The sequence below is a fragment of the Cyclopterus lumpus genome, chromosome 17 (assembly GCF_009769545.1).
Source record: "Cyclopterus lumpus isolate fCycLum1 chromosome 17, fCycLum1.pri, whole genome shotgun sequence".
NCBI lineage: Eukaryota > Metazoa > Chordata > Actinopteri > Perciformes > Cyclopteridae > Cyclopterus > Cyclopterus lumpus.
In genome coordinates, this window is record NC_046982.1 from 9,415,191 (window position 1) to 9,430,342 (window position 15,152).

At 38.5% G+C, this 15,152-nt stretch overlaps 2 protein-coding genes across 2 annotated transcripts; one reads left to right on the forward strand and one right to left on the reverse strand.

Moving 5' to 3' along the window:
- Positions 1–6,721: 6,721 nt before the first annotated feature.
- On the reverse strand, positions 6,722–11,042 carry mul1a (mitochondrial E3 ubiquitin protein ligase 1a). The gene is made up of 6 exons (XM_034556037.1): positions 10,725–11,042; positions 9,472–9,616; positions 9,179–9,266; positions 8,955–9,075; positions 7,851–8,082; positions 6,722–7,728 (listed from the first exon to the last, which is right to left on the reverse strand). Exons 2-6 carry the CDS (start codon positions 9,586–9,588, stop codon positions 7,213–7,215), a joined length of 1,074 nt encoding a protein of 357 aa, XP_034411928.1. The 5' UTR covers positions 9,589–9,616; positions 10,725–11,042; the 3' UTR covers positions 6,722–7,212.
- Positions 10,891–15,146, forward strand: alg3 (ALG3 alpha-1,3- mannosyltransferase). Its single transcript, XM_034556036.1, has 9 exons — positions 10,891–11,095; positions 12,176–12,275; positions 12,371–12,518; positions 12,754–12,914; positions 13,089–13,209; positions 13,330–13,535; positions 13,672–13,748; positions 13,931–14,075; positions 14,192–15,146. Exons 1-9 carry the CDS (start codon positions 10,915–10,917, stop codon positions 14,370–14,372), a joined length of 1,320 nt encoding a protein of 439 aa, XP_034411927.1. The 5' UTR covers positions 10,891–10,914; the 3' UTR covers positions 14,373–15,146.
- Positions 15,147–15,152: the final 6 nt, after the last annotated feature.

Here is a 15,152-nt window from a genome sequence, read left to right on the forward strand (position 1 = left end):
ATGTTATATGGATTAGAATAAACTAGACGCCGACTCTGGAAAGATATTTTCCTGTTGGATTATTTAAAATGTAATTTTTCAAGACTCCATTCCTCCCCATCATATAGGATGGCAGAAGAAAACTCAGAGAGCTTTCCTAAGACCTGAGCACGCCAGAATCAAAACTACCTGCATGGCTACCAGCAGAGATAAGTGAGGACATCTATCTTTTTCCAATGGTGGGGATCTGTGTCCAGAACTGATCTCCTAAGAACTGGGGTTTAGGTGAATGAGCTTTGTAAAAACGTAGCACTCACGGGCCAAATAGAAGAAATCTTTCAAACTGACCAGTGTTTCCCTATGATACAATCCCTGTCTGCCTCTCCTCAGGGGGAAGGAACGCTTGGTTTGTTTATGAGAGAAGAAGCATGCACTGCAGTCACACTACTGTCACAAAGTAGGTCACTTATCCCACGTTTCACTGCATGCTCAAAGCAGATGGGTGACAGCGGTAATTGGCATCAGGGGCTGTAGCACGCTGCGATGGCTCTCTCTCCTGAGATACCGCATCTCTACCTTTCCTCCTGCTGTCTGTTGAGTGTCTGCTAATGCCAAAGTCAAAAAGACCCCTCCACCTCACCGCTCCCCTGTCAGGAGCACAAGTACATAAGGTCGTGGTGTGTCAGGATTTATCAACACTTTTTCTTTAGATGTGGAACCAGATAAGCCTTTTTCTTTGTACACTGTTGTTTGTTGAATACAGCATTCATCTCCATCAGCTATAGTTTTGTTGGGCTATTTTTAGATGCAATAATTCAACAAACAAAATTAATCCTACTAAATGAACACAAAAACAGGATAATACCACATCTGTATATATATTGTACCACAAAAATGAATTTGTGTGAAATCAACAACACTTGGAGACCACGATGGAAATAAATCCTGGACTTTGTTGTGTTATCCCTTTATTACTGTATTTGAAATTTCAACAAATAAATTAAACTTAAATAAATTGTTCCATCCGACTACATAATTTTAAACAATACTTAATTTTGAAAGTACATAATATCAAAGTTTTGTACAAATTACGATTTTGACCTGATGAAGGCAGCAGTTGAAAAATCAAGGGATCAGCAAAGTTACTACAATTCATCATGAATGTGTGCACCAAATGTTACAGCAATCCATACAGATGTTGTCCAGGAGTTTCACTCAAAATCAAAAATGTGAGCCTTATGAAGGCGTTAGAGGTGAAATCAGTGGATCACCAAAATCCTTAGGCTTCAACGTCGGATATCTGAACCAAGTTTCGTGACAACCCATCAAATATAACAAACATTTCACCAAAAACCAAGTTGTACTAGCCAAGCTATGCTGCCATTAAATACTTGTATTTAAAACCGCTACTCAGAATAAAAAAGGTTTTGCAGAACTTGACCACCCTCATCACCGCCAATGAGGATCAACACCTATGAAGCACAGACAATTAGCGAATAATCATATCATCTGAATTGTTGGTCAGCTATCAGAATGGATTAAACAGCATATCACAGGGTACATTAATTGAATGTGACTTGTAATCATCAACTGGAGCCAGTGTCTTCCTTCACTGTCAGCCAGCACAGTGTGTATTTCACACTGAAGAAAGATGGAGACCTAGTGGTGGCACCAATCTTTTATTATAATTAAAATATACACCAAATTATTCACCATAACAATTGTCATTAGCAAAATAACATAATGTAGAAATGTGTATATATATTATACTACTGATACTCTTTGGTGCTTTATTGATACTTGTATTCTCTTTTTTCATAACTAAATAATTGCTTTTTAATATAGACCTATTATATAAAGCCAGAATACGTTGAGATCAGGAATTTATCTATATTTTATACTAAATGTTGTTTTTAGGACAACAACAGAAGCCACTATAAACTCAATAATAAACTCACTGAAAACAAATCTAAAATGTTGTTAAATTAATAATATTCCAGTTTGTAAAGTATTTTAGAACGAAGACAACTGACAATTTGAACACACATGTCAAACTAAGATCATTTGTTTGATTACAGACAGACAGCTTTTGTATAGCTTGTTTGTAACAATGTTGTTAGAAACTGCTTGTCGCCCTCCTTTCCACAAAAGGCACCAGTTGGTGGTTAACTATACTTAATGTAGTAACTCCCACCTTATAAATAGCAACCAAGATGAGGACTTCCTCTTCTTTGTCTCCAAACATCTTCACCTGGATTGAGTGTCTGTTGCTGTAAGCAGCAATTTATTTCTATTGTTGGGATTATGATGTATTTCAGATGATTAGCAGATCATTTTTTATCTAATTTATTTTGTAATATTATGATGAAGTATATGTTAAGCAAATAATTATACTTTAATGTGAAAATATTAGGCATCCTTTAAAGACCTACTTTATGATTTAAACAACATATTGTCATTTCTTTCTTTCTTTGTTTGGAACCATGGCAACCATTAGCAATCAACTTCAAATCACTTCCTGGTTAAATAATGGCAATAAATTGCACCAAAACATTAAAAAGTGCAGATAAAATGTCGGATATGATCAATATTACAGTCCCAGTTATTAAATTAAATGAATCAAATGCCACTGGTTTCCCCCGGTGCCCTCAGAGGTCTGCGCATGCTCCAGTAATAGTCTGTTCCCCCGAGAGCCACAGCTGCTCATGAAGAATCTGTACAAGTGAACCCTCATGACCGCTGAGGTAGATTCACCAGATCCTGTGTCTCCCACCTGCTTCTTTTTCACGCCCACTTAGCCTTATGTCCCCCCACCCCACACACACACACACACACACACACACACACACACACACACACACACACGCACACACGCACACACACACACACACACACACACACACACACACACACACACACGCACACACGCACGCCTACAAGTTTTTCCCTTTCTGTTCAAAAGAATAAAGATCTGCCATTCTCCCCATCCTCTCATTGCTTGTTAGAGGTGACAGAAATAGTCAGCGAGATGATTCACTGCACCCAAGTCTTTTCTGACACCAGGTGCTGTCAACAAGCATTTGTGCCATTGGAAAAATAAAAATAATTCACATCATCTTCAGAGTTCGGTGAAACGCATGTATCTATTCAGACACAAACTCATTTCCTAATGTTTAAGGGGAGCAGCAGTCATTTTATGGAACAGCTGCAGCTCAGATGTTGGCGGATCATTAAGAGATGACACATCTTGGATCCTTAAAGATCTGTACATACAGACTGAGCATGATGCTATTCAGATACATGCACTGTCAAATATATCAGCTAGACCACAGATAAAGAGCAACATATTCATTTATTATGTCCACCTGTTGAATATATGACTCAAGTATCACTCTCTTGAAGCGCAGTTTTTTTTTTTTACTTATTGATCCGGGACATCTGAATGTGTGAAAATCTTTCCAACTTTACCAAACTAGGCTACTTTAACTTTTCTCATAATTATGAGATCAAGATTTTATAATTACGAGATCTATTCTTGAAATAATGAGATGGTATCTAATAATTACGAGATAAGATGTATCGTTTTTTTCTTCTTTTATGAAGGCAATGCGCTTCGATATCAAAGGACTTCATTATTTGTAATTATCGCGATATACAGTTTCTAATATTGGATATTAGGAGAAACCATGGCACTCAGATGTGCTTTTAAAAATAATCTTCAGCAATGTCTTTTTCTTACTCGAGATGAGCTTTTCACCCGTTCTCCACTCTTTTGTTATTCTGCTCCACCTGACGGAGCTGCTCACAAAACAGAGATACATTCAGTATCTAAATAAAACATTTTTAACTATAACAGAGAATTATACTGCGATTTCAAAAATCATCTTCAATTTATATGCAAATGAAAATGAGAGTTGTAATACCAGTTCTGCTATATTCAACGATTTGAAAGGTGTCAAAAAAGTAAGTAATAGTGTCATCGAGGAATGTGATTAAACTTTGTGTACTGAAGAAAAAACCGATCACTGGGAACAACGCCCTTACTTCAGACTTTTATTTCAAACATACGTTCAGCATTCCTGCTTTCATGACGCTGTACACTATTTTTTTTAAATACTAATTCCTTGACTCTTTCTGCTTTATCTAAATTATCTGTCTGAAATACAGTAACATTTCTGTCAAAGATACTGTAACATAACTAAGCATTAAAATGTCTATATTTCCGTTTTTTTAGGCAAATATAAATACAAGTAATTGCTGGTTAGCCATGAACAAATAAGCCCAATGGAATTGAGTTTTGACTTAATGTTTTTACTTTTACAGTATCAAACTAAATTATAATAACCTAATGAATTAAAGGATTTCAGAGGAATTCAAACAGTGTATTGGAATATTTTACCCGATTAATCTTTCAGTAAAATTGGTTTTCCTAACTTTTTGCTGTGTTGGAAAAGTCTCTGTATAACTAACTTTCATCAACAACTCTCATTGTATTGTGCGTTCCTTTTTGAACACAATTACACAATTACTCCCCTCACAACACGACACTTACATCTCATACAGAAACAAAACCCTGTACTTGCATGATTGTTTTGTGAAACCTTTTGAATGTAAATGGTGAATTATGTAATTATTACATTAATTATAGAATGTTCCCGTTTCTCGCAAACAGTTTCATATGTTTATTTAATATATACATAATAGTACAGTGTCTTTACAGGACATATTTCTCGATGCACTTTAAGTGAATGTCCCCTTACTAATAAGGGGGTTTCTTTAACTGATATTCCCATATGCAAATACTGGATAAGTGGTTATGGAAACATATTCAAATAGAAAATAATCAAACACTATCTTTCTGTTGCATCATGTATGTATGAATTTGAATAGAATCAAGTTTTTACGTATACATAAGAAACCGATTTTAAAACACATTTGACTCCAATTGAAAAATAAAAGAATAAAAGAAGATTTTTAAATATATTTACTGCTATTTATATAATAATGAAAAACTGGAAAATGTATGCTCCATGTAACAACTGGATGCAACGTTCTCAATAAAATAAGTATACTAGTAATTAATTCATCAAGCTAGAAGAGAAATCTGATTTAGTTTTTTTCCACGGCCTGGTTGAATATAGGGGCTGCAAGCAAATCTCATTAAAAATGGGATGAGCTTCCTGAATATCTTATATTACAACTGAAGCTTGTTTCAGCCATTTAAGATGCGGACCAACCCTGGGTAGCCTATTGGCAGCACACAGTTCAGACATGTGAAGAACTGTTGGACATGATTTTAATATCAGGATAGCATAGCCAAAGGATGTTCCACAATTCAGCAGATTTGAAATATAGAAGAACGATTTCAATCATAAATATAGTTTAATAAACAACAGTAGTCAGTGATTGATGTTTTGGTTTAGTTCACACAATCATGGGTTTTTGGTATTTTCATTTCCCACATTTTCATTTTTCTATGTCATCAAATGCCGAACAGTGTAATGTTACCACCTGCTGGACGGCAGTTATAAGTGTAGCACTGATGTGGGTGATAAAATGTCCTCTCTGCAGGTTGGTGAAATCATTCAATTGGATGAATCACTGCAAATGGAAATGTATTTTAGATGTTTATCTTTTCGTCTCCCCCCGTCCCCCCATAGTTTTTATATGGGTGTTTATGTGGATATGAAATTGAGAACCATCTTTTCCTCAAAAGTCCACCTTATGGGCTATCTGAAATAAATTCCCCTTTTACAACATCTTTAACAATATGATTTTCAACTGATATTTGTGTTGATAATTTGTATCTTTATCTGTGTCTCTAATTTACAAGGAATTATTTGTGTGACTCTACACCGACTTGTGTTATTCTTATGAGACTGTTGGCTGTTTCACACAAAATCCACAAATACAGTAAGCACGTAAGCTCTCACCTATGAGACAGGTAACGTGTGTTGACCACCGTCCTTATGTCAGGCATATAACCAAAAACACATACAAAAATGTAAAAAATACTCAGAAATAAGGCAACCTTGAAGTGCAAAAATACTTATTTACTTAACGACTCATTCCTGCAGCACCCTTCAGATAAACTGGACTGAGCAAATACAAAATCACTGTTTGTCCTGCAAGCGCGAAGGTAATAACAAAGCTACAGCTGCTTTTCTGCTGATCGCGCATGAAAAAATGTGTTAAAGTGAACCCGTATGACCATGAGAAAGATTTATGAGATCCTGTGTCTCCCACCTGCTCTACCCCCCAACACACACACACACACTGCTGATGAAATCACATATCTGCCATAATTCACTTATTTCACTCCTTGTTAAGAGATGACAGCAACAGTACAGTGGTATGCTAGGAGTCACGACAAGTATTTTCTGACACCAGGTGCTGTCAACAGCCATTTGTGTTGACGGAATAATACAAAATAAACCATCACAAATGTATACTTTGAGAGTCCTGTGAATCACATGCATGTATTCAGACACTTTCCTCATGCTAAAGAGGAGGAGCAGCCCTTTAATGTAAAAGCTGCAGTTCTGATGTCTGTGGATCATTAAGAGAACCATTAATGATCTGTTCATAGAAACTGAGCATAACACATTATTTCATGGTAGCTGCACACAGATCTGTACACTAAGACGATAAGTTTTATTTCCACTCCCTTTCTAAAACGAAGTGGGTGAGCGAATTAGCTTTTTGTGATTGTGATAGTAAGGAAAATACATAACACAAATCATTCAAAGAGTGATGCTTTATTGAATGTGTTTCAACGAGGCAAAATCTGACCCACTTTCGTGAGTCTGTAGTGCATTAATTCACACTTAAGCCTCGTCTTGGCAATAAGTATCGTTGCTTCAATAACTTCCAGTGACAATATTTGACTGAAAGTGGATGAAACAAAAAGGCATAGTTTATTCTGACCAAACTTAAATTATTAAGATACATACACTTAAATCACGATGGCAGCAGCCACATGAATGACCAGAATAAGGCACAGAACAAACATCTCCGTTGCTTACACCTCAATTACACCTGCATTTCAATTACAGATAATATACCTCACTGAAACTCTGCAGTGAACAAAGTGTTTGCACAATATTCAAAAACTTGTGTAATCTTTACAGTAATAAGTTTTATTTAAAGTTACCGTTGCCCTTTTTAAGGTTTAAGTGCAGCACAGTACAGTTTGTGTGGCGGTGAAGCTCCACTGAGGATCACAGAGGTGCCTCAGACATGGAAGAGAGGCACCACTCGACTGATGCTTTGTCTACATATTGGGCATCGGCGATGTGGAAAAGCCTGGTAGCAGCTGTGGCAGCAGCACACATGTCCACAGTCCAACAGTATACAGTTACGAGGTTGACTGAGGCAAATCACACAGGCATTTTCTATGTGCTCCTCTGCCCCATCTTGAGGAGTCTCAGAGCCCGTTACTAAAGCACGTGCTTGTGAGCCTTCAGTCTGCAGTCTCTCAAATGCCTTCCTCTCCTGCTCCCTCTCCCAGCGAAGCTTTAGTTCGTAGTAGTAGCGTCGGCCGACCCAGAGGACTACTGCTGCTCCCGCCAGAGCAGAGGCAATGGCCAGCGCCTTCCACCAAAGAGCTATGCTCTCTTGCTCTCCCAACAAGGTGTCAAAGTCTGTAATGCTCAAAAAGTACTGAGAGCCATCTGAAGGGGGTCGGAGATTCAGAGTCCCATCCGTGTCCAGTATCAACTCACCCACGCCGGTAAGCGTTGAGCCCACCTGGAAAAATAGGGGAATATTCGTGAAATGTATCATAAAGATCAGTTTTCCTAATATTTGCCCTTGTGATTAGCAGAAAAGTTATAGATATATAACAGTTAGTATCTCATCTAACAACTGACTTTCAGCATTTCCTCGGTCTCCAGTTGTCCTTTAAGCTTCTCCCCACTGAGGTATTGTCCTATGATGTCACCCAAGCCGTAATTGACTTGGTGGAACTTCTCGTGGGTAGTCTCCATGTAAAGTCCGGAGGCCTGCAGAGGGCACAGGACTCTGACGGTGGTCTCATTTGATCCCACTAACACAAAGGGAACTGCATTCACTCTATGGTGCAAGACTCTTTCACTGTCCGCCCTGCAACATGGAAAGGGAGGAACATGAGGTATTTTTAGTCTACACATATGATGACAAAGACAAAATATCATATACATTGGAACTTTGGGCTTGCCTCATTGTAACATGTATACATAAATGTACAAACAATCTGAGAAGACTAAGTGGCATCACTTGAATATTATCAGATCGGGCTAACAGATAGCCTGCATTACAAACTGCTTAGTGGAATTTGAAAGCTGTGAAGGGTCCAAAGCCAAGTCATCTTATATGGGATAACCATATTACAATTTTCTGACTTTTAAATGCATTTCCATCAACATCCAAGAAGTTATTACACATGGGAAGCTCAGATATTTCTGAAAGCTCAAATATATCCAGCTTACCACTTAATATTACAAAAGATATATAGTATGGCTACCTCATATTAGCCAGCACTAATAAAAAAACTCATAAACACACTGTCTTATAATTAAGAGCTGATTTTTAGAGCAGCATGAATCTGATTTCATTTTCAAAGTTTATCATGTGGGGTGTCCTGATAGCCACATATTATTAAGTAACCAGTCTAAAAATCTCCTTGCCATGACAACTTATAGTGACAGAATGCTTTTTATACACCACATGCAGCAGTACACATTCACCTTTCAACCCATAGAGGCCGGTTGAGATAAGTTAGTCCTCCTTCCTATATGTAGAGGTGACATACTATTTAAGGCGCATACCACATAAGTGTAACATCCCTAGTTCTGAGAACCTTTGCTGCAGGTCATACTCTTCTCTCTTATATTGTCAGCCTCTAAACTTTCCAATATCAAATAAAGGTAAAGATGAAGTATCATGTACGGTATCATAACGATGCTAGGTATTTAGGTCTTGATAAGAGTTCTCACCAAGTGCGTGAAAGGCTGTTCCACACCAGCCTGTGTTCCCTCAACAGGAATTTCTGCAACACTCCAACAAATTCTTTTTGGAAGTGGCTTGTCAGAGGCTCACCTGCTGGTTGCACAGCACCTACAGTGGTAGAGAATAAGAGACAAGGACATTATACCCATTTTTCAGTGTAAAAAATGAATTCAGTTTTTGTCTGTTTTAGAAACAGTGACACCCTGTTTACCTTCAACGACAGCATACTGTAGACACGCTCCTGGAGTAACTTTCAAAATATCTTTTAGTTTTCCATCGATGGCGAAGTGTGGAGCATCCTGACAACATAACACACAGAATGTAGTACACATACTGTAGTAGACAGAAAGAGGATGTCAAGCGGTGTGTGACAACTAAAGATTGTTTACATGATTTCACAACTAATCCCATTCCTCCCAATGGCTTTAACAGCATGAACATTTCAAAATATAACAATATAAAGTTATGCAAGATCATATAGATTACACATGAAAGACAACTAACATCAAGTTTGTCAAGTGTTGTCCGGCTCTTCCTATAGAGATAGTAACAGATGCCTGAGAGGGCAAGGCTGGCCCCTAGACACGCTGCCTCTGTAATCTTCACAGGAAATCCATCCATTCCCTCTGAGCCTCCTGTCACTGCAAACCTGGAAGAAGGTTAAAACAAAGTCTTGTTTCCTATCAATGATGACACAAAGTGCATGTTGCTGCACATGTTTAAAAAGGCTATGATTCAATGCAGTGTAAAAGTCTTATCTCAGTGTCAGGCAGTGTCTCAGTGTCGAATTATGCTAAACTGACAGCCCCTCAGAGTGCTTTAAGTTGGTCATCATCATCAACTCAAATGTAACACATGTACGCTATTAGTTGAGAAACATGCAGACATCTTAAAGTCGTACTGATGTGATTAACGAAACATGAGCAATGGCATCACACACTGCAAGATGTCTTGTAATGCTACAAACACAGCTAGAAAGAAATAAAGGAACATGATACGAAATGTACACTTGGGTATCATGGAATTTGAATTTACTCCTTGCATTTATGAATGTGTCAGCTTAACATGGATACTTAAATAGAAATAATATATTTCAATGGATGCTTAGCTCTGACTGGAAAATATGAGAAGCAAACTGGAGCTAGGTCTTGCATACATAGGTTAAATTACGTTAACTGTTCGAGGACGGAACTTGATATATAAATGAATATGGCATTAAAGGTACCAATGTCAATGCATTTTAAATTATAGTGTTGGTAACACGCTACATCTAACGTTAATGACATATTCATATATGTATCGAGTCATTTATGTATTTTTGATTTGAGAAGGTTCTCTCCGCCATAAACTATTACTTACATATCTTACATATGCTCGAGTTATAGGTGAGCTAGCTAACTTACTAGCTCACATTACCACCTTTAACATATATCAAATATTAGCTCAACTAGCTTGGTCTTTGCAGCAGTCCCAACGTAAAGTCAACGACACTGCCTTTGTTAACAGTGCCATTAAAACGCGGTACATGATATGTCCTGTGTGTCCCACTTGTCACATAAAGTATAGCTAGTGTTGTGTTTTAAACATTGGTTAGCTAAAGTTAGCAGCTAGCGCTATAAGGGAGGCAGGGGAAGAAGTAGTGACCTCTAACCGTTGTTTTAACAACAATAACGTTAATCGACCATGTGAGCAACGGCCCTCGATGTACGAAGGGGTATATGTCCAACCATGAATTATAAATTAGGTGTTTTAGCTACCTGTCAGAGAAATCTCTCAAGCGGCTCTCAAGTTGACATAATCGGTTGAACGGAGTTGTTTTCCATGTCACGTGACGTAGCTAGATGATGACAACGTTGGGTGACTAGGTGTCATTGCGCATGTCAGTTGCCGTCTCTCTCTCTCTCTCTCCCAGTCGCAACCACTGTGGTCGCTTCATACGCCGCCGAGATGGCAGGAGGTGTGCGGAAGAAATCTCCGGGTTCCCCGTCAGCACTGTGGGGGAAACTTCACACGCTGTGGCAGGACAAACACATGGTCCTGTTCAAGACGGAGTACACGTTACTGGTCGTTTCCGTTCTGTGGTTCCTGGAGATCGGGATCAACGTGTGGGTCATACAGAAAGTAGCATGTAAGTAGCTGCGCGGCTAGTTAACATGCTAGCTGCTCTGTCATGTTTCTGAACGGGTCTGCACGCTAAGTAGCTAGCATTAGCAAACCTACTAACTTACACTGCCACCTGTCAAACGGAATCTTCTGCCCTTGCGCGACCACATACGATCCTCTGTTCTGTTTTAGTGTTGAACGTCTTCTTTTTTTAGCAACTGCTAGCAGAAACGTTATGAAGCTAAACATACTACTTGTAACGCAATAACGTTTAATCTGAATTTGCAGAAGCTTGGTAATGACTGCTTACTGACAGCATATGTTAACTCATATATTACAAGCATATATTGTGTGCTTAGTAATTATGTCGTAGTTTATTTTGACACGTGTACTTCTTTGTCTGATATGAGGCTGTACATCAAAATAATTTAATAGGTAATTAATCTAATACATTTATTTGGATTGATCAATAAATTGTGTATACTTTAAAAGGTCAATTTGATCCAAATCTTCCAATGCCGAGTTGAGGTCTTCAGTTTTCTTGGTTTGTCCCATCAACAGCCCAGAACCTAAAGCTATTAAATTCCAAATGGTATAAAACAAACTATTTTTTGTTAACTTGATTACTAACTACAATTATATTTCAGACACAAAATGACAAACTGATCAATCAACTAATCCTTTCAGCTCTAGAGGACTTGTCCATAGTCATGCAGAGACAGTTAATGGATCAACATTAGATTGACAGACAAAAGCATATGATATCGATGAAGCGTTGAAGTCGATTATGAACCAACAATTTGCAGCTTCACAAATGCAACAAGCTGCTTTTTAGAGGTTCCATATAAAAATATGTAGACTTTGGGTTTTTGGATGTCAAATAGCTTATAGGACACACCTTTGGACCAAGAGTTTTGATGGGCATTTGTCATATTTAAAAGTATAGCCAAAGAGACTTAATTCTATTCAGTAGACAGAATTATGTTGATTTTTATATATATATATATATATATATATATATATATATATATATATATATATAAATATAAACAACACATCAGTGACCGTAACCTTCCCAATCACCGATTCATGCTCTTTACGGCAGACACCGAGATAGACTGGAAAGCCTACATGGATGAAGTAGAGGGAGTCATCAATGGTACCTACGACTACACCGAGCTTAAAGGAGACACCGGCCCGTTAGTGTGAGTTTCAACTTCTTTTTGGTGATGGAGGTCTCTCTATCCTGTAGTTAGACGTGGTCTTCAGTGCAGGATAAATTAGCACCTTGTTATTGCAGGTACCCGGCTGGCTTTGTCTACATCTTCACAGCACTCTACTACATTACCAGCCGTGGGGTGAACATCCGTCTGGCGCAGTACATATTTGCTGCTTTCTACCTCATCACACTGCTGCTCGTCTTCAGGATATACTACCGCACGAAGAAGGTCAGTCTGTGTAACAAAAGCCTCACTTACCACGCGTCACTATACAATTTGTTGCAATACATCACTAAACAGTCGTGCTGGGCTCGTGAGGCCATTGAGTTAGCATGAAACTATGTTCTCTGTTTCTATAATGTATGCCAATTCCCAATAGTTTATTGTTAAAACACCACTGAGTGTAATTTCCCTGTTATTGCCATCATTTTGTTAATTTGTTTATTTCTTTGAATTTGTCCAGGTTCCGCCCTATGTGTTCTTCTTTGTGTGCTGTGCTTCATATCGGATACACTCTATCTTTGTGCTGCGTCTCTTTAATGACCCTGTGGCAATGATGCTGCTGTTTGCAGCTGTCAACCTCTTCATGGATGGATACTGGACTCTGGGCTGCGGCCTTTACAGGCAAGTGTGAACTCCTTAACAGCACAATGCAGCTGTTCATGTGATGGCTTACTGTCGAGGAATATCTATCAGGTGTTCTATGTATCTTTGTAAATCTTCATTCATACATCGTTATTTTTTTTGCCTTGCGTTGCACAATAAAATAACAACTCAATCTTGCTCTCTTTCTGACAGTTTAGCAGTGTCTGTGAAAATGAATGTGCTCCTGTTTGCTCCGGGACTACTTTTGCTCCTCCTATCTGAGTTTGGTCTAATCAGGACAATTCCCAAACTCTCTCTGTGTGCAGTCATACAGGTACAAGATGGCCTACGACATTAAACCAGGGATTGTTTAACTGACATATTATTTATTTTTTTACATTATTCAGTATTGCCAATTATCACCTCCTAAGTGAGTCTTGTTTTAATATTACAGCTTTTGCTAGGTCTGCCTTTCCTCCTGGAGAATCCCATGGGTTATATGAGCCTGGCGTTTGATCTTGGCCGTCAGTTTATGTTCAAATGGACGGTCAACTGGCGCTTCCTGCCAGAATGGCTGTTCTTAAATCGTTACTTCCACTTCCTCCTGCTGGCTGTCCACCTGCTAACCCTGCTGCTCTTTGCTCTCCGCCGTTGGAAGAGGTGAGAGAGCCTTTGGCTGTTCCAAGGTTACTGTTGGCGTTCTAGTTTGACTTGAGCTAGAATAAATCTGTAATAAATGATTATATTTTTGCCATAGAGGTGGAATTAAAATTAAAACTATTTTCTCTCTTACAAGGCCAGAAGAAAGCCTCTTCGAACTCCTCAAGGAGCCAAGCAAGAGGAAAACACCTGCTCAGAAAATCCCTGTTGATCATATCCTTTTGTTCCATTTGAATCTAGTCCTATATTGTTATTTAAAGGACAATATAGCATTGTTAGGAACACTATAACTTTGATGTCAAATATTAATTAGCTATACATGATATTGGTCAGAATAAATTAATGATGTTTGTATTATTCCCTGACTTCTGTATCAAACCTTAACAGAAACTCACAGATGGTGCTCATTCTGTTCAGCTCTAACTTCATTGGCATGTGCTTCAGTCGTTCGTTGCACTACCAGTTCTACGTCTGGTACTTCCACACGCTGCCTTTCCTGCTCTGGAGTGGAGGAGTGAAGAAGCTGGCCCACCTGCTCAGGTCAGAGGGTGTCGAAATACCAAACTATAAGTTATATTTTTGATTAGTTTTAAACCTACAGCATAGCAAACGCTCGTTTGAATGTTAATGCCATATTGTTTTCTCCTTTTGTTCAGAGTTCTTATCCTGGGTTTGATCGAGCTTTCATGGAATACCTACCCCTCTACAAACAGCAGCTCGGCCGCCCTCCACGTCTGTCATCTCATCATCCTCCTCTGTTTGTGGCTGGCTCCGCCGCTGCCTTCCGCCCCAGCAGAAACACAAGAACATACACCCGTCAAGGACAAACGCCAGTGAGCCACAGCCTCATCAGACTGGACGTCATATTTAAGTCTAATCAGCTGCTGAATAGCCTCCACCACCCTCCTCTTTTTGAGCCTCACAGCGGTGCAGAGTGAGGCTGTGGGACAGACTGTGTTACAAGTGAATTCAAGGAGCCATTTAATGCTTCACATCTCAGCTAACTACTTAAAGTGAAGGAAGATAATGTGTGGGTGCAGTCTGCAGAGAGATACCTACACGATGAAGTAGTCCCTTGCAGTTTAAGATATGAAAAGAGAAAGAAAATAGGGATTCTCAGGTTTCATATTTAGATACAAGAGTGGAGTAGAGTGCTAAGAGGAAATTGTGAATTTCAACAGGCCAATTTACTTTTCCTTTACTTGATAGTCTGATATTATACAAAATTATCAAGATATCGTTGATATGGTACAGAACTTGTACGCAGCACCAAAAGCTTTGAATTCATTGCAATCAAGCAGTAGGCTGCGGCATTTCCAATTGCCACAGTAGTTGCAATATTCTCCAGTACAAGGCCAAAAATATGTTCTAGTAGTTGTATAATTTTACACAAATGTGTAAACTAAGCTGTAGACAATCATGGGTATTTGTCTGATTTGTGACATAATTGATTAATCTTCTGTTGTGAGTGGCTCACTTCACTAAGTCAATTTAATTTGAAAATCTGGCAGTAGACTGAGACTGCAAACGCATGACATTTTATATTAAACAAAGTTTTTTCTTCTTCTTTCATGTATGTTTATGTTACACATTAAAACAAATGGAATTCTACTAGGT